Raw genomic sequence first — 25,968 nt, 5'->3', positions numbered from 1 at the left:
TATCAAAAATAAAATTTACTATAGAAACAGAAGACAACAATCAAATTAACTTCCTAGACCTCACAATACATAACAACACAGACAATATTACTTTCAACATTTTCCGCAAACCCACCACCACAGACATAATAATACCGGCACACTCATATCATTCACATAACATAAAAACTGCAGCCTTTAATTTTCTGTTTAATAGACTGCTTACTATACCACTCAACAAAGAACAATACGATGCAGAACTAAATACAATCTTTCAAATAGGCATTAATAACCAATACTCTTCACAATACATACCTACACAATATATATCATAAAAATAAACAAAAACACATCACCAATACAATATACCCACATTACAAAACCAACAATAAATATATATCAATAGAATACCATCAACACATACATTACAAACTAAAAAACGCATTAAAGTCACACAATTTAAACCTCACAACAAGATCGCACCCTACGTTACAAAAAAAAAATACTCAAAAACACAATGACACAAGAACCACACCATCAACAATCAGGCATATATCAAATAAATTGTTCACAATGCAACCGCATATACATTGGCATGACCACGCGTAATATACAAATCAGATTCAATGAACACAAGAAAAATAAACCTCACTCCGCTATAGGCACACACATACAAAATACAAATCACGACATCAACATTAACAACACTAAATTATTACACAAATGCAACAATTACCATAAACTCACCATACTAGAACACTTCGAAATACAAAAAGCACTCAGAAACACCCACACAATCACCACCAACGAAATCACAGAATTCAACACATCACACATATATAATTTAATACCCCCATTCAATAACCTACACATACACGCCACTGCAAACAACATAACCACACTTTAACACTTTATAACCACACTTTACACAACGTTGCTACTAGTTTATCTTCTATGTAAGTTGGATAATTTAATTATTTATTTATATAATATTGGTTGTTTGTGATGTTTCAATTCTACTAATGTTTTTATCATTCAATAGAGTCATTCCATTTCCACTTTCGTCAGTAACACGCAACGCACTTCATGACATGTATAAATACGCTGCCCTTTAAAACCTTGACGGTAAGCACAAGTATAAGATTATGTTGTTTATATAATACAGAATATATTTATAGCTAGGCCTGATGATGGCAATGTTGCCGAAATCGATAGCCATAGAGAAAAAATTATAATATAAACGTTACTAAACTTCATTATATTTTACTCTATTCATAACGTTTATCAAAAATGGAGACGTACATCAAAAATACTAACAAAACCTTTAAAAGAAATAATTATAATTTTTCTATGGCCCGTCCCAGTCTCCGGCACGACGAAAATCTTGATGTTAACCTTTAATTTTAGAAATTCAGCATCCCTCACCGCCAATTAGTTAGCACCTGATGTAATTCTGGATACGAAATAGAAAATTTGATTGACGGAGTCATTGTTATCGTAAAGAGAGTTGTCTCCAGCATAATATTTTGTATGAACAACGTCCCCCGCAAAAGAAACGTCTTGTATGAGGTACCGCTATTTTATTTATGTAAAATTAAAGGTCTAAATCTTTAAGAAAAGCATCGTGCATTGATTGATGTATAAAAAAACCTTTGGACGCCCTTAAAAAGATGAACCCAAGCCTTTTTTATATTTTCCTTTTAGAAAACTTGGGTCACCCTGTATGTGTGAATTTTAATTTTCTTTGAGCGTTAAATTTGGTTGTTGCTTGAGATTAAACGCAATTTCGATCATATTAGTTCAATGTTTTGCATTAGAATATTGGATGTTTAATATTTGTTTAAATAATCGCCTTTTAATTTTTCTTGCTCAGTTAAGGAACATTAGAATTAATTAGGCGAGTGTCTAATTAAAGTTATCTCTTGTAAATCTGGTCGTTGCGATAAGAAGTTTCGTTATCGCTGCGTAAGCTAATTAAGTTTAGATAAGCGGGTGTTTTTTGGCCAACGTAAACACAGATGGCAACGCATGTTGTATTTCCCATTCATCCTCTCTCGTATTTTTCTATTTACTATTTCCTCTCCTCTCCATTTGTTCGAAATTTGAGTCTTTATTGTACTTTTAATCCAACTTACATAAACTTGATTTGAAATGTCAGGTGTTAGCACACCTTACGTGTGTAAACCACTAATAAGCGCCGCCCGCACACCGTCCTTTATCTCAAAAACCGTTGAGTATATAGAAAAATGTTTGGGGTTAAAGGTGTAGATAATTTTATTCCCTACACTTTTTATAATAAGTACAAATGGCATTAAAACCATAGGAAACGAGATATTTGCAAAAAAAAAAAAAACGATTTTTGAGACCTTGACCTTGAATATCTTAGACGCGGACACGAGATTTTATGTGACTTTTGAGACAACTTCCAGAATGACAAAATAAAGGTTTACAGAAATTTACAGCTTATTATCTCTCATTCCGAGGTTGGCCTTATTTTTTGCCTTAAATGACTGGACTACAAATAGAAGCCAGATTAGGAAGATCAGGGCCAACTATAACCTGCACAACATTGGGCTTGGAGGATGGCCCACGTGCATGGTTCTGTGGCAACGGGAGATGAAAGTTTCTGTCAAACACGCATTAGAGTACCTAATAAACAATTATATCGAGTAATTGCACAAAAAGGCAGTTCAATCAGGGCCGTATTACCAATTAGGCACACTATAGGCAGGTGTCTAGGGCCCGGGAAGGATGGGGGCCCGGAAAAATTAAGGACACGTAACGTAACGTGTGGGATTTTAAAGTACACAACACAACAATTTTACACTATAATAGGTAGGGGTAGGTACAGGTACTTTTTGCTTTATTTCTTTACATTAAAAATTTGCACTATATTTATATACCTACTATTTTAAATAATGACTAGAGTGCGAATAAAAATGCATTTATTTTTATAAAATAAGCGCTTATTATTATATGCGTCAAAACGGGCAAAAAAAGGCAATGTAAGCAAACAAATGCACAATCAACCATCCACAGAAAAAAACCTTTATTCCTCAATGATTATGATGAAACTAACTCTAATTAGGTATCGGAAAAACAATTAACAATTATGTATTTCTCCAAATTTGCAATTAAAAAATGTTGCCTTCGGTCCGATAAAATATTTTTATAGACGAATAGACATAGATGTCTTTCACTTTTGGCATATTTTTGACCCGGTTAATTGAATTAATATTTAGAAGGAGCTACGAACGGTTTAACGTATATGCGAAAAAGTAGGTACCTACACAACTGTGCTGGAACACGAGTTATTATAATTTATGAAAAGGGGCCCGAAAATTTCATTGTGCCTAGGGCCCGGACAAACCTTAAAGGCTGATTCTCACTATACATAACGTTTCCGTACCATATCCTTTCCATAACCATTCTATTCCGTAAATTATTATAGGCTACGAAATTGACCTTTAAGTGATATGTGCGTAAGACATTCAGTCGCGCGCTAATGACATTCGCCTTCCATATGTGAACGGAAAGGAGAATGTGTATTAGCGCGCGGCTAAATGTCTTAACGCACATATCACTTAAAGGTCAATTTCATAGGTATAATAATTTACGGAATGGTTATGGAAAGGATATGGTATGGAAACGTTATGTATAGTGAGAAATCGGCCTTAATTCGGCCCTGAGTTCAATCTTTGAATATAAAATTAGGAAGAAGTCTAGCCTAATGGGAACTTGTGGTTCCGTGACAATCGGGGGAGAGGCTCCCACTTTTATAATAATATAATCGGTTTTAGAGCGAATTTATGCTCCCAATTGCGTTTGCACTGAAGATTTCAATACTGTAATCTTTTGTTGGTACGTATAATAGTCGCGCGCACTTTAAATGAAAACGCTGCCGATACCAATTGGGATACACAAAATTTTGTAGAACAAAAATTAGAGACAATTAAATGTACTACAAAAAAGTCCGCGACGGCATATATCTATCTTTAATCGTTTAGCCATATCAATCATTTAAAGTTGCGCATCTTGATTGCGTGGGCATTCATAGTATCTTTGATTGCTTATCACATATTAAGGGTTGAAGATACATATATGCCATCGCGGACTTTTTTGTAGGAAGTTAAATTCTCTACAATTTATCTTTTATAACTTTTTTTGTATCTCTTTTTGTTTTCTCAGCGTTTGTAAAAAAATGTACGCACATCGTAATTTTGAATAAACTTTTTAGTTAAAAAAGAATTTGGCGTAGGTACGACTCGAACCCTTGACCTACATGTTGTTATAATTTCAGGTGCTTTTGGGGGTTCCGGTTGGGATGATCGAAGCGTTGTAAAAATTGAAACTGTCGTTATTTTTTTGACATTCTACTCAAAGCGCAAGGGAAATATGCGAAAATGGGAAATGAAAAAAAAATGATGTTCTTATTTTTATTTTTATTATTAGTGCAATTCACATATTATCGAGCTCCTTGCGGTATAATAAGGAAGGCCCTTTTGACATCTCCGTGAGTTATGAACTGAATTGCATGAAATTCAATATGGGCATAGCTTTAGCAATGCAAAAGCAATGGCAAAAGTTGAGCCTAATCAATTCAAAATGCATAGTGCTCTTTTGGTATCTCGGCCATATATGAACCGAATTGCAAACTTTTTTTAATTTATAAATGTATTTAAATGACATTTGATACATATGCACTTGAAATAAAAGCAAATGTAACGCCATTTTCAAAATTTGGTTTCGCGCATACGCAGTGCCAACTTATTTAGGTATTTATTTATTTATGAACATAACAGGTTACCTCAATAACAATGTTCATGTATTGTTAATAAAAAAACTATTCGAAAACATAAAGAATATAAAAAATATATGTTAAGTTAAGAATATTAAAATAAAAAAAAAACAAAAGAAAAAATGCTGTGAAAATTTTTTTACAGTCCTTGGATATTGTCACACGATCTTTCAAATTGTCTTAGGGACTTATAAAAAATATCTATGGTGTTCTTCCATAAACGCACACTATTATAGAACGCATTTTTGAAATTTTATACATATGCACTTGGAATAAAAGCAAATCTAACACCAGGTTCAATGAGCCATACCCAAGAGCTCTTTGCTATATTTTTTACACAGTTATTTTTACCCATACTAATAATACACTATCAGAAGGGCGCGAAGCAAAGCCCTATAATTCACCAAAAGTACGGTTTGGGCTGGATGTCATTTCACTCAACAAAACCAAATGTACTCTATGTAAAAAAATCCGCTGAATCTGAAAATCATAATCCTCTGGCCGGAAACTCTCGAAATATATTGTTATACAGAAAAAACGAAGAAAAAATGGGAAAATGTTTTTTTTTCGCATTTGACTGCAATTATCTCGTTAACTATCGCCTCGAGTGAAAAAATGAAGAGAAGTGATATTTTTATGATCTTTTCCATTTTTTTCCGGTGAGGTATTCAAGTGAATTTGTTTAGAATCGAATTGTCTATGTTGTAGAGTAGACCATACATTTAGTATGGAACGTTCATTCTTAATTGTTATTGTTTTTTTATGGAGAAATATAAAAAAATGCATTTCCGGAAATTAACAATCTGTTATTACTGAGTAAAATTCAGCCGATCTTTTTGAAAATCCGTATTTGGTCCCTTCTTTTGATAACAAAACAATACGATACGACAAACCCGATCACCGTAGCCATAGCCATTGATTAAATAAACAAACAAATTGGATAACTCTCATAGCGTTCTAAATTTTTGTACAGATGGTGGAACCCCAAAGTAACCTTTTCCAAAAGTTGTCTCGATGATTTCTGCAAATTGACGGACGGATTTCGATGTATTTTTTTAAATTTAGGTACATTTTCCGAGAGGTTTCTGTTCGCCTATTATGGAGTCACATTTCTTGTTATATTTCGGAAATTATTCCATTTGTTAACTAGCAAAAGTCTTCGGATTTTGAAAAAAAAATTTTGACAGTCCATCGATTTGCAAGAATCATCGGGACAATTGTTGGAAACGGTTTGCTTAGGGTTCCACTAGCGGAAAGAATTGGGGGAGAATCTGGGAGTCACCCACTTTGAAAGACAAAGCATGGATTTTTTAATTTGTATTTTTAATTAATCAACGACTAGGATGAATTTTGCTTAGTAACAGATTGTTAATTTTCGGGATTACTTTTTTTATATCTTTCCATAAAGAAACAATAACTTTTGAAAATGAATGTTCCATACCAACTGTATCTTCTAGAAAATTCGATTCTAATCAAATTCATTTCTCTTCATTTTCTCTCAGAGCAATAGATAACGAGATAATTGAAGTCAAATGCAAAAAAGACAAAATTTTCCCATTCTTTCTTCGTTTTTTACGTTTTATATCAATTATACAGGGTCCTATAACACTGCGTCGGTCTTTCCTAATTCATACCTGGTAAAAAAATAGCAAAAAATCTTTTGTGCAAATGTCAACTATAGAATGTTATGCATATACAGAAATTATTTTTGAATGTACAGAGTGTCTCATGTTTACGGTGTCAATACACAGCTGATTTTTTTAAATGGAACAGCATGTTTATTTTTAGCTAATTCGATGTCATTTTTAACCTCTGCAGTCCAAATTATTAATTTTTTTCGAATAATTCTCTATAAACCAGCCCCACTTTGATAAATCGTAGCGACCTTGATTTTAAAGTTAAGAAATAGAAATCAATAATTTTAATCTGAATAAAAGGCAACACTTTGGTAATGAGAAAGTTGAATTTAATGATACAGAGTGTTTACAAAAAAATTGTAAAATTTCTAGATTTCAAAGTGCTATAACTATTTTTATTCAAATGGAACTACCACTATTTTGTTTCTCTATTCGATGGTCTGTTGTGCGCTCTTCAATTCTTAGAAGGGATATCCTGTGCCTGAACCCCGTAGTTTTTAAGTTATTCAATATTTTTCACTAAACAGTTACACATTAATGAATTACATGTTTATAAACAGGAGTAAACCGTGATAATAAAAAACCAAAGAATGCCAAATAGTAAACAAGTGCCATAAATTAATTGTTTGCTGCAAGTGTACTCATTATTTCCTAGTATTTAAAAAGACTAGTTCGAAATTCGCCTTTTTAATTAATCTTATTTTACTAGGAAATAGGGAGCACATTAATAATTGCAGCAGATAATTTACTTGTGCCACTTGCTTACTGGAATTCTTTTGGTTTCTATTATCACGGCTTACTCCATCCTGTTTATAAACATGTAATTCATTATTGTTTTGTGAAAAATATTGAATAACCTAAAAACTAGGGGGTTTAGGCACAGGACACTCCTTATAAAACTTAAATATCACACAAAACCCTATCACGTACAATAAAATTGCTCACAACCTTTGAATTTTAGATTCAGTCACAAAACGAAAGGTACCCACATTTACTTTAAAACGCTGTGAAAACGATACTTCGGACAGAAAAACTCATAAAACATAAATTGTAGAGAATTTAATTTCCTACAAAAAAGTCCGCGACAGCATATATGTATCTTTAACCATTAATATATGATAAGCATTTGTGACGGCCAGTTATATCTTTAGGCAGTATGAATTGTGTCGTGTATAGATTTGGCCACCGGGAGGTAATTTCTCTTTTTACCGCTTGGAGTCCCTATTTTCGTTACCTTGGGGTTTACGATTAAAAGCCGGTGGTGGGACAAGGAAATGGCGATCGGAGTGCATTTTTGTGTTAGCACGCCGAAAAGTAATGTTGCGCATTTAAAAAGTTGGAATTAATTGTGTTCATTGAGGCATCCGTTTGGATATTGGAATTGGATATTTGGGGAGTTTGTCCCAATGCCGCTTAGCGGGATTTAATTGATATCCACTTAATTGGTGCTTTGGTCTGGCACTCGGCTTGGCCGGATTTTATGCAACAAGGCGTTTATCGGCTTTTAGTTTGATCATCAGCTTCAGGTCGAAGGTAAGAGTCATTCCTTACTCTTTTGTGGTCATTTCGTTATTTCATACGGGGTATATTTGCAGCGGATTTTGGGTGACGGATCTACATTACCACGTGAGTCTAGTATTTGTTTTGTCACTTATCGGCGTGGGAACAGTCGTGGGTCTCGTGTAATCAGACTGGAGTTTTGGTATTGGATGTGAGCTGCGAAGGATATGTAAAACTGTTCGAGTTCGAGTTCCGGGGAGACCTGTTTCACTGTGATTGTTTGTACCGCATGGAGGGTTATTTGTCGTAACGTCGGAGGAATTTTATGCATGGCTGTAATGGAGGGAAGCCGTTAACTGGGTGGAATCGTCGTGTACCAAGTTCGAGCGCGACACCTGTCCGAGAACTTGATCGTTCTGGTCGGAGACAGCTCCGAGACATCGTTGCCGATTTTGCTGTTCACCGGTACCGTCCCATTGCGATCCCTTCGAGTTTACCGATAGGCGAGGACCCGCACAGCACAAAGATATTATTGAAACCAACGAGGACACTAGGTACAACTTTAAATGGTTGGTAAGGCTAAACGATTAAAGATAGATATTGTTGTGTAAACTTCCTAAGCCTGAAAGATACCCACACAACTTACCCTTACTAGCTCAATCCCACACAAACTCTTAAAAACACAAATCTCAGGGCCCGTAAAATGAGTCCGACCACCCCTTTTCTTCGTCCGGACAAGGGGTAGCAACCTCGCCAGGTCGGTGGCTAATACCTCCCTTAAATTCCAATATGAAACTTTACCCCCAGATTTAATAAACTTGAAACAAAGTAAGAGACGCCGACAATTACCTCTCTTTGACTCTAATAAACAAAACCTGGATTGCAATGACTGGTTTAATTTCAGACAAAAAATTGCGTAAATTTCTGTTTTACAAATTGTTACAATTTTAAACAGATAAATGACACACACAAAAAAAAACAAATTACTCAAACATTACAAAAAAAAAAACATGACAAAAACAAACCACTAACTACTACTTACTTTAAAATTTGTCCGAGTAACGTACTCTGATACAAAGAGGTATCCGTACACGACCACAACAACAAAATTTTTACACAACCAAACACTCAAACACCGACGTCTTCTCTCTTTGGGTACCCACAATTATTTTCAAACTTCTTAAACTTTTCAAAAATTCTTCTTAAACGGCAGACAAAAATTCTAACTAAACCTGGATCCACTACGCAAGAAACTTCCACAAAATTCAAAAATCACGTAACCGAAGAAGCGCCGGTTGGCTTTGTAACGACCAAAAAGCCCCGCTCTCTTCAAAAATTTTCTATTTAAGCCAAAAGCCCTTCTCCTTTCTTCAACATCCCGCCCGCCAATCACGCGAAGCGTCGATTTTTCAACTTCTTGCTAAACGGCACGTACGCCCGGCAATTCTGCGAAGAACCTTATCTCTACTTCGCGCTATACCTCGTTAACGGCAAATAAAATTTAAAAAGAAATTTACATCGAAAAAAATTCTAGGAATAAAATAAAAACAGAACACTTCTAAGAAATTGAACCAAAACTATAACATGAAATTTACGCAATCCTGTGTCTCAAATTATTAATAACCCCCCCGGTTAATTAATTGAACTAAACAAAATTGTCACATCCAGACGCTCTATAATTTCTTTCAAGTTACAACTAAAACAAAATAACACAACATTTTTCCCCCTTTAAATTGAACACAAAAACACAAAATTACAATCCTCCCCTGACTACAAATAAAAAAAAACTTTGGAATTACCGGGTTTTTATGGGCAATTTAACCAACCGACCCTAACACGCGAGCCGCCCTGTCCAGATTCAAAAAGGCGCCGCCCCCCACCTCCGGCCTGAGATCCCTATCGTCCCTAACTAAAACTTTAAACCCAAACTCAAAATCTAACACCATTCTAGCAATTTACATCCCTTATACTGTTCCCTCTCTACTACTTTCTCCATTAACCCTTGCATTTCTTGCGCCTGCTGACTCTCCCTAATCCTTTCTAACGTGAATAACCCTGTTTCTTCCCTTAACTGGTTTACACAAACTACTAGCTCCTTTTCTATTTCTTTCTCCCCTAACCCGTTCCTAGATAAAATGTCCGCAATTAAATTATCCTTCCCCCTTATGTACTCAATTTTAAAAGAAAATTCCTGAAGAATGAGACTCCACCGGTATATCCTGTTGTTCGCAAAACGAGTTGACATTAAATGAGTTAAAGCCCTATGATCTGTCTCAATAGTAAATTCTTTCCCTATAAGGTAAAATTTTAATTTAGTTACACAATAAATCACCGCTAACATTTCTTTTTCAGACACTGAATATTTCAGCTCCGGTCCCCGTAATACCCTAGACACAAACGAAATAGGAACTTCTATTCCTTCCTGATATTGCACTAACACCCCCGCAACGGCCCCATCTGAAGCGTCCGTTCTCAACACAAACCCTTTTGAAAAATCCGGGTGGTATAACCTGATTCCTTTACATAATTCCGCCCTCAACTTTTTAAATGCTTCTTCTTTCCCTTCATCCCATTTAAATTTTACCCCTTTATGTAATAACCCGACTAACGGTAATGAAATTTCTGAATACCTTGGTACAAATTTCCTATAATAATTTAACATCCCCAGAAACCCTCGTAATTTCCTAACATTTGTTGGTCGTGGAAAATTATTAATTTCATCCAACCGGCTATTTTCTACTTCCATCCCAATTTTATTTATTTCAAAGCCTAAAAATTTAACCCTGTCTTTTATAAATTCGCATTTCTCTATGTGTAATTTCATTCCATTCCTGTTCAATTCCCGCAATATTACTTGAATGTGATTAAAATGATCCTCTAACGTGTCACTAAAAATGATTATGTCATCAACATAATGTAGGCAAAATTTATCGAATTTATCGAGAATGCACTGCATTGCTCTAACTAATGCTGCGCACGAGCTGGCTAGTCCAAATGGAACTACCTTAAATTGATACGTGACACCATCGACACTGAACCCTGTAAATTTTCTAGAATTTCTTTCTAAAGGAATTAGCCAAAACGAATTTTGTAAGTCTAATTTCGTAAAGATTTTATTCCCCCCAATTTTCCCTAATAAAGACTCTATTTTCTGGGGCGATTCTAACTGAGGTGTTGTCCGTCGGTTAAGTTCGCGCGCGTCTAAACATAAACGAAGCGAGCCGTTCTTCTTCTTCACGATGACAAGCGGGTTGATAATGTTAGTTGTGGCCTTCTCAATTATTCCGTCTTCGGTCATTTTCGTTAACACGGTTCTTACTTCATTTCGATAATGGAAAGGCACCGAATACGTTTGGATTTTCCCCATTTTCCTATCATCCACTTGCAACGTGTGTTCGTAACCTCTCGCCATTCTCACTTCGTCATTGATAAGTTCACGATTTTCCTTCAGTATTCCTGTTACCTTTTCCGACCACTCTTCTGGGCAATTTAATTTTGACATTTTCCAATACTCCTCATTCCCCCATTTCTGACAAACGTTAATTTCCATTTCGTTATCCGGGTCTTTCTTGATCTTTTCGTCTTCTATTTTCACTTCTAATTTTCCTATTCTTACATTTCCTTTTCCTATATCCACAATTCCATCATACATTTTTAAAATGTCAATCCCGATAATTAAATCCGCCTGCATCCCCGCTAAAACCAATAATTCTTCCTGCAGCCGTTCACCTCCTACTTCAATCCCTAAAATAAATTTTCTTTTGACGTTGGCGAAATTTTTCTTATTTGCCGTTATTAATTTTAATCCTTTAATGGGTACGGTAAAACTCTCCACTCTTCCTAAATTTTCTTTAATGAAATCTTCTGAAATTAAAGAAACTTCCGCCCCCGTGTCAATCAATGCCTTGGCCCTTTTTCCTTCCACCAGCACCCCTATTGTTGGTAAATTGGTAATGAAGTTGTCCGATTTGTCTTCCGCACTATTGTCGTCAATTTGAATAAATTCTTTCGGGTGCGAGTACACGTATCCGACAATAGCGCGGCCTCTTAAAAATCCGTCGGTGGTGGATGGACTTCGGCTCTAACCACTTCTATTTTGTTTTCCTCTCCGGTGTCCCGCGTCGGTTTTAAAATCTGGTTAATACGTCTCCTGTCCTGTTCTGCATTTCCCTCCCCTCGTCTCTCTTCTCGGGCTCCTCTTGCATAATCCGGTCTTCTCTCCTGCTCCCTCTGGTCCTTCTGATATTCCCTTTCGAATTTCTGTTCATAATTAAACTCGCGGTTAAAATTCCCTCTATTGTTGTTATTCCTATTAAAATTCCCATTATTCGCATTCCTGTTATAATTTCCATTGTTGTTATAATTGTTGTAATTTAGGTTCAAATTCTCCATCCGGTTACCCCTTTCTTGATACGCTCCGTATGGTCTGTTTCCTCTCCACTGGTTTCCGTATCCTTGTTTTTCATACTGCCGTCCTTGCTCCCTGATCTTATAATCGTAGGCGGCGTCCTTCTCCTCGTCAGCCGTGTCGTAACGTTTGAGCATCCTTAAAAATTCTTCGTACGTGGTGATGTCGTCCTTCGTGACCTTCTGGGAAATCTCCTCTTCATAATGTTTTGCCAGCCGCCTTACCAGCACTGATTCCTGTATCCCATTTTCTAGGTGTTTAAATTGTGAATAATTTTCCATCAGGTACTTCACACGGCTACCCCTATTTCGGTTATACTTTCCCATGTTTAATTGGTCCCGTGTTTTATTTTGCTCCCAATCGCCCCAGTATTGGCTTATAAAATTTTCCTTGAATGACTCGAAGTTGGCAATCTTCTCGTCCACCGTGTCATACCAAATCTGCGCGTCTTCCTTTAGAACACTTCTTATCAAGCTGATTTCGTCCACGTTCGTGAATAGTTTCCCAAAAATTCGCCTGTTGTTTAGGATCGTCGCCTCTAAAATTTTTAGAAACGTCATAGGGTGGACTTTTCCCTTACCCGTGAACTGTTCCAGACGATCTAGGTCCCCTTTAAAATTGTTGGCGTACTGTATTCCTCCCTGTCTCGGCTTATTCTCCAATTCCTTCCGTAGTTCTTTTAATTCTTCCTCACTCGTACTTTTATTTTTGTTGCAGACTTCTTGCATATGACAAAATCCCTTTTCAACTTTTTCAAACTCCTGCTGCGTGTAGCTGACCTCCATCCTAATCTGGTTCTCTACCTCCATCACTCGCTTGTTCACCCCTTCGTGATGTTGGTGCAGCACGCTGATGTTCTCGGCCATATCCGTCCTTAATTCTCTAATCTCCCTCGTATTTCCATCGGTCTTCTTTTCTACCTCTCTGACGCTCTCCTGCATGTCTTGCCTAATCTCGTTCATGATTCTCACCACGTCCTGTCTTAATTCCGCTGTCGTTTTATTCTGGTTCTCTATCTTCTTATTTATCTCTTTTATCTGACCGCTCAATTTGTCCCCCAGTTGGTTATTCATTTGCTTATTCTCTGTCCTCATCTCACTCATCATCGTTATCATTTGAGCAAAGAACCCTTCCTGCATTGTCGTTAATCCCATTGTAGAGACCTCTCCTTTTCCTTCCGGCACGTCGACTGACCCCGGTATTATTTCTGCGCTGACGTCCGTCGGTACATCAATTCCACTCTCGGGCTTCGAATCCATAATCTTCTCTTGTTAATAATTTACGCTGTTGTAATTATACAAAAATATAACAAATAACCGTCTCTACGCTCGCTGTCACTTTTATTTCTTTTTCAAATCAAATAAAAAAAATTTCGTTTAACTTCCCTGTCTCTACTCAACTACCCTTCGCAATAACGTTACTACCTAACCCTTTCTTAACCTGTCACAACCAAAAACCTCTTCAAATAATTGCGTTAAAAAAAAATCCTTTAAACTTATCGTGTCGGATACCAAATAAAATCTTACCCGTCGCACAATAAATCCTGCCTACAATGAACTTTAAACTTTCAATAAAAAACGACCTACTTCCGCGTTTCCCTGATGCCTCACGCTATTGGGCGCCAATTAATTTGTTGTGTAAACTTCCTAAGCCTGAAAGATACCCACACAACTTACCCTTACTAGCTCAATCCCACACAAACTCTTAAAAACACAAATCTCAGGGCCCGTAAAATGAGTCCGACCACCCCTTTTCTTCGTCCGGACAAGGGGTAGCAACCTCGCCAGGTCGGTGGCTAATACCTCCCTTAAATTCCAATATGAAACTTCACCCCCAGATTTAATAAACTTGAAACAAAGTAAGAGACGCCGACAATTACCTCTCTTTGACTCTAATAAACAAAACCTGGATTGCAATGACTGGTTTAATTTCAGACAAAAAATTGCGTAAATTTCTGTTTTACAAATTGTTACAATTTTAAACAGATAAATGACACACAAAAAAAAAACACAAATTACTCAAACATTACAAAAAAAAAAACATGACAAAAACAAACCACTAACTACTACTTACTTTAAAATTTGTCCGAGTAACGTACTCTGATACAAAGAGGTATCCGTAAACGATCACAACAACAAAATTTTTACACAACCAAACACTCAAACACCGACGTCTTCTCTCTTCGGGTACCCACAATTATTTTCAAAACTTCCGTGTTTCCGCAAAATAAAAAAAAAAAACAGGACAGCGACAAACTTCTTAAACTTTTCAAAAATTCTTCTTAAACGGCAGACAAAAATTCTAACTAAACCTGGATCCACTACGCAAGAAACTTCCACAAAATTCAAAAATCACGTAACCGAAGAAGCGCCGGTTGGCTTTGTCACGACCAAAAAGCCCCGCTCTCTTCAAAAATTTTCTATTTAAGCCAAAAGCCCTTCTCCTTTCTTCAACATCCCGTCCGCCAATCACGCGAAGCGTCGATTTTTCAACTTCTTGCTGAACGGCACGTACGCCCGGCAATTCTGCGAAGAACCTTATCTCTACTTCGCGCTATACCTCGTTAACGGCAAATAAAATTTAAAAAAGAAATTTACATCGAAAAAAATTCTAGGAATAAAATAAAAACAGAACACTTCTAAGAAATTGAACCAAAACTATAACATGAAATTTACGCAATCCTGTGTCTCAAATTATTAATAACCCCCCCGGTTAATTAATTGAACTAAACAAAATTGTCACATCCAGACGCTCTATAATTTCTTTCAAGTTACAACTAAAACAAAATAACACAACAATATATGCCGTCGCGGACTTTTTTATAGTAAATTTAATTGTCTACAATTTTTGTTCTATGAAATTTTCTGTGTCTAAATTGGTATTTGCAGCGTTTTCAATTATGTACGCGCGCCCATTATCAACATGAGTAAGGTAACAAATCAATGAGTGCAAGTAGGAGAGTTCAGGCTATCTTTGTCCTACACATAAAACGCTCTGTAAGAAGGAAGAGCAGTGACTGCCTTCGGAAAGCGCGCATATAAATCCAAAGGTACTTTTCACGTTCATTTCGTGGCTCCATCTATCGCTCAAGGTACTTTTAGACACCCACGCGAAAGTAGGTACAGGCTTAGACTTCTTCCTAATTTTATATTCAAAGGTTCAATAGAGTGTCTATCCGAATGTCGCTTCCCTCCAAACGTTCAAACGGGTTACTAATCTTTAATCGAGATCTTTCTTTAAATTCGTCAACGTGTACTGGCAAATAAACTTTTGAGTTTTGTACATGGTAGTTTAGTTAAACAAATAAGCGTTTAACATGACCGATATAAGGGTGAGATTTCTTCTTGACATTTAACCGTCTCTTGGTTAAAGACCGCTTCTTTTCGTTTTAGGACATGTTAACAAACAGGAGTAAAAATGGTGACGCCGAATCGCCTCCGCCGAAACCGGCGGGCCCCAATAAGAACACAATCGAAAAAACCTTTAAGAAAAAGACCCAATTGGAGCATATACTTCTACGGCCCGACGCTTACATCGGTTCGGTGGAGCACACCAAACAGCCGATGTGGATTTACGACACGGAGAATAGTAAGATGGTGCAAAAGAAGATCGATTACGTGCCGGGCCTATACAAAATATTCGATGAGATCCTCGTGAATGCCGCCGATAATAAACAGAGGGACAAGAAGATGGATTGCATTAAGATAGAGATAAATCAAGAGAACAATGTCATTTCGGTGTGGAATAACGGGCAAGGTAACGGGTGATCAAAAATGAGTTGCTGTCGAGTCGCCTTTGGAAGTTCAAGTTAAATACGATTTCCCATGTAAACAAAAGTTCCAAAGGTGACTCGACAGCAACTCATTTTTGATCGCACAGCATTTAAACCTTCAGTGTGTTTGCTCAGCTTAGTTCAAAATGGTATACCGGCTCGGCTTTCTCTCAATTTGTTTAAATAAACCACAACTCCGTACTACCAACATGAGAGGTTTGATCATTATAACCGCCATACGGAAGTAATCTGAGCAATCGGACTAAAGGGCTATAGGTATGACAAAAAGTTGAGAATTTAGAGAGTCTTTTAATTTATTGTGACGAGCTTTCACACCTTAGAAAGTTACATGTTTCAAAGGGGCTTCTTGAGGTGATTGTTTACCAAGAACAAATGTCTCCAAGTTCTCTATAATTAACCGCCATTTTATAAAATAGGCAAATCGTAATTTGTAACCCATGATAATGATTCGTGAATCAGTTTCAGTTTTTTACGTAAGTACTTGTTACATATGTCACAGCAGACCTGTGGTTCAGGGTACTAGAGGGCGCTACTTGCAATACTGTAGTTTTTTTAGAATGTAGATAAAGATAGTGCTATATTTATTAAGAAGTAGACATAGGGATTTACGTGTATTGTTTAGGTCTACTTTTAAATGACAAAATCTCTTATCTGAACCGGTCACCTAATTTTATGCAACCAAAACAACTTCTTAACTGTCAATTGGTGTAGTACCGATTTAAGGAGGGAACAAGGTTTATTTTCCGTGAAGCCCAAGCAACAATATTCAAATTAATTAATATGACAGCCAATTGAGCGCAAAATATAAAAATGCTCTTTTGGGTTTCTTATGCTGAAAATTGTTATACAAGTAACAGGATGGTGGGTTCATAAATTAATCTCATTGTGCAAGTGAAATGATTGTGCATGCGGTTTTATTTTGGAAATGTTAACACGAAACTCTAGTAATCACAAAAATGAATTTTGGGAATAAGATTTATGTTCAATTGACAACTTACTAAAATTTCCTTCGCTGATTGGGTGGTATTCTCTCCCCATTGTACCGGGTGACCCACTAAGACTATGACCACCAGAGGGCGTAACTGGCATCTTAAATTTTAAAATTGCATTTTCTTTAAATTTCACACAATAAACTAAACATTCATTTTTCACATTTTTAAAGAGAACCAGTTTATCTATCATTTTCGTAAAAACAAAAACTCGGTTATTTCAAAAACAAAGATCGCGTGGGGCGTTCAATTGTTTTTGCAATAACATGCTTTAACTTCTTAACCGTTTGACCGATTGTATCAAAAATGGTATCGTTGAAAAGAGCATTCCTTAGGCAATGGGAATTAACCAAAATATAGTTAATTTAGTTGAATCCTTCTCCGCCAGGGGGCTAGTTTTAACACTATGATCCAAATTCCTAAAAAAATCAAATGGAATGATATGACTTTTTCTTTATTTTAAAAGTAGCCAAATAACACCCCAAGAGGCCAGTGAAAACCGTTTTTCAAAATCTTGTTCCTAACCTCAAATATTGGGAAAATGAGATTAATTAATTAATAAATAAAAATGCTTAACCTGCATCTTATTTGACGTATTTCCGGTATTTGTCAGTGGCGCGAAAGATTGTTTGGAAAAGGACCCTAGGTACACTTACATTTAATATTTACACCAGCAATACAAATATATCAATCTGGGAATTAAGGTAGAGGTTGTCCAACAACAAACTGCTATCCCACAGTATAAAGCCAAGCGAAAATGTGCATACGTATTTCGAATTCCGACAAACCAGCTCCAGCTAGTTGTACGAAAATAATACGAGATATTGTTATTACGCACTGGAATAAAACGCTAATGTTCAACTGTGTTGATATTAAAATTTAGGCCCAATTAATTACGTTTTTTCGTGCGAGTAAACGCCCTAATTAATTGCCTTTGAAACTGCCGAATGCCCTTGTATACAATATGTTATTTATCGCACAAGGCGCTGCACAAATGTGCTTTAACATTTTAACGGTGTAGAGTGCATTCTGCATAGGTAGATAACTGCCACTGCAATAAATATATGGGAGAAAAAGAATGGGTCCTAGGACTGATCCCTAAGGAAAGGTTTACGGTTATTGTGCTACATTTGGGCTTTTGAAGGAACACCCATTGCCATTGTGTGTTATAGTGACTACCTGTCTTCTTTTAAGCAGGAGTGTTTCTTAGCATTGCAGGATTACGGCTTAGTTACATTTACAAGGGTCGAATACCTCACTTTGCATAACATAAAATTGAGCGTCTCTGGCACTGGCCTAAAAATCTCCACCCTCCTCTGAATGCTAAACAAATTTGTAATCCAACCAAAGGAGTAGGTACTAGTATTACTGAAATTAAATACAATTTTCCATACATTGGAACAATCACAATCCTTTGTTTGGATTCGAGCAAAACCTGTTAATGTGCATGGTTCTCGTAGGGCGATTCCTTTAGGAATATTAAAATTAGTTCGAGAAAGTTAATATGGAAGTTCCTCGACCACTATTTTAAGCAAATCAAAAAATGTAAAATAACTTACCGTTATTGACGTGGGTAAAGTTCTCTTCTGATATTTATTAGTAGAGCTTTTTTTATGACAAAATACAAGACAATTTGAGCCGTTTCCGAGATATTCAGGATTTTTGAAAAAAACATCCTTTTAGGGGGATGAAAAAATTTTTTTTCATCGTACAGAGCGCGCTGCAAAATTTTCGTAAAATTTATCTTGAACCATACAACTAGCGTGGATATATTGTAACTCCATCATTTTCCATCAGGTGTACCTGTCGTGATGCACAAGGATGAGAAAATGTACGTTCCCACCATGATCTTTGGCCATTTGTTGACCTCGTCCAACTTCAACGACGAAGAGGAGAAGGTTACCGGCGGTAGAAACGGGTACGGCGCGAAACTGTGCAACGTCTTCAGTACAAAGTTTACAGTGGAGACCTCAAGCAGAGAGTACAGAAAGCATTTTAAACAGTCGTGGGGCGCGAACATGACGAAGACGTCCGAACCGAAGATCAAGGAATATTCCGGGGAGGAGTTTACGAAGATTACTTTTTCTCCGGACTTGGAAAAGTTTAAAATGGAAAAGTTAGACGACGATATCGTCGGGCTCTTTTCTAAACGCGCATTCGATGTGGCCGCCTGGACTCGTGGGGTCAAGGTGTTTTTAAACGGCGAAAAGCTACCGGTGAAAAATTTTAAAGAATACATAGACCTGTACATAAAGAATAACGACGATGACGGGGACGACACCCATAAGTTGATATACGAAAGTCCGAATGAACGATGGGAGGTGGCAGTTACGACATCCGACTACGGGTTTCGACAGGTAGGTACTAAGTTTTTCACAGATTCTAACCATGGTTATCTCATTAAAACGAGCGTAAAATCAACTTTTATCAACACATTAATTGATCACATTTTATAAACTCACTATGTTCATTTAGATTATGCGCCTGGTGTGTGAAATCCAAAGTAAAATTCAGCAGCAATATCAAAAATTCTCTTGTAACAAAATACGCTCAACTTCTGCTGACCGTAACACCAAAAGCCTCCAATACCAAAAACGCCCACGATCAACGCCCGATTCGCCTTCTTTCCTTCCTCCTTTTTGCGTATCTTCCAATAAGTTAAACACTTGTGTTTTCTTATCTTGAAACTAATTAGCTAACGTGGCGATAACAAATTTCTTATTGCAACGACTGAAGATAACACAAATACGACGCAAATATTTCCAGATAAACAAATGTTTTTAATTTGACAATTGGTAAGATTGAACATTAGTCATTATATTTTCCTTTGGCATACATAATGTACATAGGAGGCGTCAACGAGAAAAAGATAAAATACACACATAAAAATATAAAAAGAAAATCACATATCACACAGCCACAGGTATATCACAGTAGTTAAAGCATTTATTTCTATATCCATCCACATATTCGTCAATGGTGTAGAAGCAGTTGCGTATTAAAAATTTTTTTGTTTCCCTACGAAATATACCCAGGGACTTGCAGGCTTTAAATTTTTCCGGGAGCAGGTTGTACATGTGGGTTCCGGCAAACATGGGGGACCGTTTGTAGAAGGCGTAATTCGGTTTAGGCTCGTAGAAACTGTCTTTCCCTCGGGTGTCGTGTCCGTGAATCTGGGTGTGTGTCCTGTGCATCCGTTTGTGGGCATGGAAGTTAGTCAGTAGTTTGTATAGGTAGATGGAGGTGACTGTTAGTATGCCCTGTTTTTTGAAGGTCTCTCTACATGAATGAATGTTTCGCAGAGTCGTATGATACGTTTTTGCGCCAAGAACAAGCGATTTAATTCTGTGGATTGGCCCCAGGCTATGATATTGTAATTTAGTGCCGAATGAACCAACGCGTAGTAAACACTTAACAGGGAGTTATTATTTAAATAATTCCTTAACGTCATTATTGCAAAGAATGATTTATTTAGTTTTTTAACGACTTCATCAATCTGGCTAGTCCATCTTAGGTTAGTGTCCATTACTATACCAAGATATTTAACCGTGCCCGTTGTTGATATTGTATTTGAGGTTGATCTTGAGCGATTGCGGAAATCTATTATAGATGTTTTATTTATATTTACTATTAATTTATTTTTATGGCACCATTTATTAAAGTCTTCTATCACTTGTTGGACGAGATCACACGCACGTTTTGGACATGGGTGTGACACGATTATCGCGGTATCGCGCATAATATGATTTAAGGATTGTTGTCATTAGTAGCATATACGCCCGGAAGTTGTGGTCAATTAATGTTAATTTGTGCTTGTTAAAAATCGGTTTTATACCTTTCTTTGGGATCTATCTAAATGGCCCTTATCAAATATATAATTTCACATGGGTTGTTCACAATTTACTTTTCAGGTTTCGTTCGTGAACAGCATCGCCACGAGTAAAGGTGGCAAGCACGTCGATCACGTCGTCGACATGATCACAAAGTACGTCGGCGAGCTTCTAAAGAAGAAAAATAAGGGCGGCATCGCCATTCAGCCGGATCAAATTAAGAATCACATGTGGGTTTTTATTAACTGTCTAATCCTCAAACCTTCCTTCGATTCCCAATCGAAAGAAATGATGACTTCCACCCATTTCGGATATAGATGCAACTTATCAGATAAATTTTTTAACGCCGTCGCGAAGGGCGGCATCATCGAGAATACTCTCTTGTGGGCCAGAATAAAAGAACGGGATGATATGGCCAAGATGAGCGGAAGGAAGCAGACGAAATTGAAGGACATTCCGAAATTGGCCGATGCGAACATGGCGGGCGGGCCAATGAGTCATAGGTAAGGAATTTACATCGGAGTTTGAGTAGGTAGTAAGAGCATCTGTGATTTTTGTTCATAAACGCCCTCTATTGAGCAGCAGTATAAACGTGTACCTTCCAAAACTGTAAAATTAGCGCTTGTGGATTTATGCATTAGATGGCGCTGCAACAAATTTACACTGTTGTATAAAAAGAGCTGGAAGTCAGTATCTGGGAAAATACCGTAGTACAGTAGAACCCCACTTATCCGGGTAACAGAGTTAATTTACACATTTTTTAAATTTTGATCCTTTTTATACTGCTATGTGCAATGCCAAACGGTCACTGACCCACGAGTCACATATTATTTTTCCAGGGGGCATTTTCATTCATGTTCGATTGTAGAAAAAGAGAACCAATTTTCTTGTTGGTGGTGTAGTAGCAGTTAAATTGGGATGAGCTCCGCCCACCCACCCTTACCGGCTTTGGGCTGTAGCCAACTCCCCCAGGTGTAAGGTTTTACCTTTCTGCATTAATAAACATGAAAAAATCAATGGTTTTTCTATAAATGATAAAGATAATACATAACAGGACGTGTATCATTTTAAAGTGTATATATAGTAGCTGTAACTCGCCCAGCATGCCTTTCCGGATTTCTGCTTTCATATAGGTTTCAGGTACAGGGCTGCTATTGTGCTTATTGCGTCCCCTGTCCTGGTCGCTTCGTCCGCCACACGCGTTTGCCGCTGACTATATTTGAGGCGTCTGTTGGCTGGAAATAATAGTTTGCTTAGGTGGGCGGAGCGCGCTCTCTTCGGCTGAGGGATCGATAAGAGTGGGATGCTAACTGTACCCTAAGCGGCTAGCGTGGTTTCATAGCCAGTTCAAAGTCGGCTTATACGTTAAGCCCGAAGTTACCACGGGAAGGTGCTTGTCTCCGCTAGGCTTTCACGGTGGGCACAATTAATTGACTAGCTACAACTTTGACACCAATACCAAACCACTGGAATTGCAACATTCACTTTTATAATGACGCATTATTAAGTCATAGAACACCAATTAAGCTTTTCTTCTGCAAGAACTACCATACACCCATTAACATCCACCAATAGTCCCGTGTTGTTCCGTCTCCTTTCCCGTCCCGCTTCCTCGTTTTCTATCGACTTATTGCGCTGCGCGTCTTTCAGTAAACTTACACCTGTGTTTACTTACGGCGAACAAAACAACTGCTCAGCTACAACTTACGCAGCGATAACGAACTTCTTATCGCAAAGATCGGCGATAAACTTACAAAATAACAACTCAATTATTTCCAAATGTCCCTAATCTTTTAACACGTAGTTTCTGAACGATAAAATAAACAACATACAAGGCGATTATTGACTTCAAATTCAAATGATATGGTGGAAATTGTGTATTATACCTACAGGGTGACCCGGCGTAATTTAAGGTGTCGATTTCAATAAAATCGCATGACATAGTTTACGTAACAATACATATGTATACAATATGTTCATATATAATTGGATAATCAGGGTTCTACTGTAATTGAATTTTCCATCTCTACCCCTTTCTCCGCCGCCTCTGGGTGGCTATAAGGCGTAGAAGGTTGGAAATGAGAGGATCACCTATTGGTTCGTTAAGATAGTTTGTTTGAAATGCGCTAAAAAGGTCTGATGACAACCCTATAGAGTTTAAGAAGGGCGAGAGGAGGGGGGGGGGCATTTCTACTGGATGTAGGTATAGTTTCAATCTTGCTTTTAGGTGTACGCTAATCCTAACGGAGGGAGATTCCGCTAAATCGTCTGTCGTATCCGGATTGGGTATAGTTGGTCGCGATTATTACGGCGTATTTCCGCTTAAGGGAAAATTGTTGAACGTCCGCGAGGCAACGCATAACCAACGAATGGAGAATGTCGAAATAAATGTTCTCGTCAGGATCTTGGGCTTGAATTTTAATAAAAAGTATGAGGACGACAGCGAGATGAATACTTTGCGGTACGGGAAGGTTATGCTCATGACCGATCAGGATCAGGACGGTTCTCACATCAAAGGTTTACTGATTAACTTCATACATAGCAATTGGCCAGCTCTAATACGTCGCGATTACTTGGAGGAGTTTATAACGCCCATCGTTAAGGCGTCCAAACGTAACGAGGTTCATAGTTTTTATTCCATACCGGAGTTTGAAGAATGGAAGAGTGCGACGCCAAATCATGACACATACACGATCAAATACTACAAAGGTTTGGGTACCTCTGGATCGAATGAAATGAGGGAATACTTCTCAAATATGGCGCGTCATCGCATTCGGTTTCGCTATAGTGGTCAGCAGGATGACGATCACATTGTGCTAGCTTTCAGTAAGAAGCACATAGAGCATCGTAAAGAGTGGCTCACAAACTTCATGGTGGAGACAAAACGTCGCAGAGCGAAGGGTTTACCCGAAAAGTACTTATATACAAAAGACACCCGGGTCGTTTCTTACTCCGATTTTATAAACTTTGAACTGGTACTCTTTTCGAATGCCGATAATGTGCGCTCCATACCGTGCTTGGTAGACGGCTTGAAACCGGGTCAACGGAAGGTGTTGTTCACTTGCTTCAAACGCAACGACAAGCGCGAAGTCAAGGTCGCTCAGCTTTCCGGTTTTGTTGCCGCGATGTCGGCGTATCACCACGGCGAAGTCTCCCTATGCAAAACCATCGTAAATTTGGCGCAGAATTTCGTTGGCAGCAACAACGTAAACTTATTGCAACCGATCGGCCAGTTCGGCACTCGCCTGTGCGGCGGAAAAGATTCGGCCAGCGCCAGGTACATCTTCACGAAAATGTCCCCGCTCACCCGTCTCATTTTTCATCCCGACGACGACCCCCTCCTCAAGAACGAATACGACGATAACAAAAAGATCGAACCGGCATGGTACATTCCCATTCTACCGATGATCCTCGTTAACGGCGCAGACGGCATCGGAACCGGGTGGATGACCAAAATTCCCAATTACAACCCGCGCGAGATCGTGCAGAACCTCCGGAACATGCTCGACGGCGAGGAACCCGTCCCCATGATCCCGTGGTATAAGAATTTCACAGGCACCATCGAAGATTGCGGCGACCAGCGGTACGTGACGAGCGGAGAGGTCGCCGTTACTGGGCCCAACACGATCGAAATAACCGAACTACCGATCGGCACGTGGACGGATAATTATAAGGAGCACGTTCTCGAACCTTTACTGAACGGTAAGATTTATCCCTTATTTCTATACTTAGTGGGTGCAACACTACTTCGGTGTATGATAAAAATTGCAATTTTAGCTCATGAATGATGGAAGAGGGGTAGGAACAAAATCCAACTTAATTATATTTTGTTTTGTTGGAATAGGCTCCGAGAAAACGCCGAAGATCCTCGAGAACTACAAAGAGTACAACACCGACACCACCGTCAAGTTCGTTGTCCTTCAATTTCGTCTGCTTCCTTCCGCTCATCTTGGCCATATCATCCCGTTTTTTTATTCTGGCCCACAAGAGAGTATTCTCGATGATGCCGCCCTTCGCGACGGCGTTAAAAAATTTATCTGATAAGTTGCATCTATATCCGAAATGGGTGGAAGTCATCATTTCTTTCGATTGGGAATCGAAGGAAGGTTTGAGGATTAGACAGTTAATAAAAACCCACCTGTGATTCTTAATTTGATCCGGCTTAGGTTAGGTTAGGTTAGGTTAGGTTAGGTTAGGTTAGGTTAGGTTAGGTTAGGTTAGGTTTAGGTTTAGGTTTAGGTTTGGTTAGGTTAGGTTTAGGTTTAGGTTAGGTTAGGTTAGGTTAGGTTTAGGTTTAGGTTTAGGTTTGGTTAGGTTAGGTTTAGGTTTAGGTTAGGTTAGGTTAGGTTAGGTTAGGTTTAGGTTAGGGTAGGTTAGGTTAGGTTAGGTTAGGTTAGGTTAAGGTGTTTTTGTGATTGTCGAATTTTTAAAAATTTTTGGAAAGTGTAGTAGGGTGCGCGCTAGTGAGGCGAATCGCTTAAAGTTTGTTTCGTCCAAATCGGTCAATAAATAAAGTCGAGGTGAATTTTTAAAGGTTGTGGGCGCTTTAGCGTTCGTTAAGGAGGACACGGGAAAATTTACTACCGGAAGGAGACCAGATACGAGGTAGGAATTAGTAATAGTAGATAGCCCTCGCAAAGGCGAATCCAACCCGCACCGGGTCGACCTTATCGGCGCACGGATAGACCGGTGGCAGGACTATCAAATTCGAGGTGATAATCACTGATAATCCCGTAGCGGCGGTGTTAGGGGTGCGATAGGGTCGGTTCAAGTGAAAGTGGTTGTGACAAGTCAAGACCTACCGTTTGATACCAAAATCGAAGGGGTGGGACCATTTTGAAACGACACCACTTTTCACGGGCAGGCATAAATTCTACGTAAACAAATTGTAAATAAAGTGTGGCCGATACGATAAGACTGATAGGGGTATAAAATCCAAACCGGAGGGCGTACGTTCTTAATTCTGAGCGCGTTGGACTACGGGTACAAAGGCGGTTCTTTAGACACCCCACTCGGGGGGGGGTAGACGCACCC

At 38.1% G+C, this 25,968-nt stretch overlaps 1 protein-coding gene across 7 annotated transcripts; it reads left to right on the top strand.

Moving 5' to 3' along the window:
- Positions 1-9: 9 nt before the first annotated feature.
- Positions 10-25,199, top strand: LOC116181895 (DNA topoisomerase 2-like). Of its 7 annotated transcripts, XM_031502343.1 has the most exons (8): positions 10-935; positions 1,022-1,104; positions 1,387-1,548; positions 15,715-16,078; positions 18,902-19,461; positions 21,016-21,437; positions 23,162-24,636; positions 24,779-25,199. In XM_031502343.1, exons 3-8 carry the CDS (start codon positions 1,510-1,512, stop codon positions 24,973-24,975), a joined length of 3,057 nt encoding a protein of 1,018 aa, XP_031358203.1. In that variant the 5' UTR covers positions 10-935; positions 1,022-1,104; positions 1,387-1,509; the 3' UTR covers positions 24,976-25,199. The 7 variants fall into 7 exon arrangements, with proteins under 7 accessions (XP_031358203.1, XP_031358204.1, XP_031358206.1 ...); XM_031502344.1 differs by lacking the exon at positions 1,387-1,548; XM_031502346.1 differs by lacking the exons at positions 10-935; positions 1,022-1,104; positions 1,387-1,548 and adding exons at positions 7,822-7,947; positions 8,010-8,483.
- The last annotated feature ends 769 nt before the right edge of the window (positions 25,200-25,968 follow it).

This window comes from Photinus pyralis, unplaced genomic scaffold, assembly GCF_008802855.1.
Source record: "Photinus pyralis isolate 1611_PpyrPB1 unplaced genomic scaffold, Ppyr1.3 Ppyr1.4_unclustered_Scaffold2738, whole genome shotgun sequence".
In the NCBI taxonomy this organism is placed as follows: Eukaryota; Metazoa; Arthropoda; class Insecta; order Coleoptera; family Lampyridae; genus Photinus; species Photinus pyralis.
Note: the sequence above shows the minus strand (reverse complement) of the source record. Positions and strands in the feature narration are given on the sequence as shown.

What these genes read in the sequence shown, in the direction of transcription:
- LOC116181895 (XM_031502344.1), top strand. Translation starts at nt 1,066, where the DNA reads ATGACATGTATAAATACGCTGCCCTTTAAAACCTTGACG. An exon ending in CCGACTACGGGTTTCGACAG is followed by an intron (nt 19,462 to 21,015) that starts GTAGGTACTAAG and finishes TTTACTTTTCAG; the next exon opens with GTTTCGTTCGTGAACAGCAT. An exon ending in GGCGGGCCAATGAGTCATAG is followed by an intron (nt 21,438 to 23,161) that starts GTAAGGAATTTA and finishes TCTTGCTTTTAG; the next exon opens with GTGTACGCTAATCCTAACGG.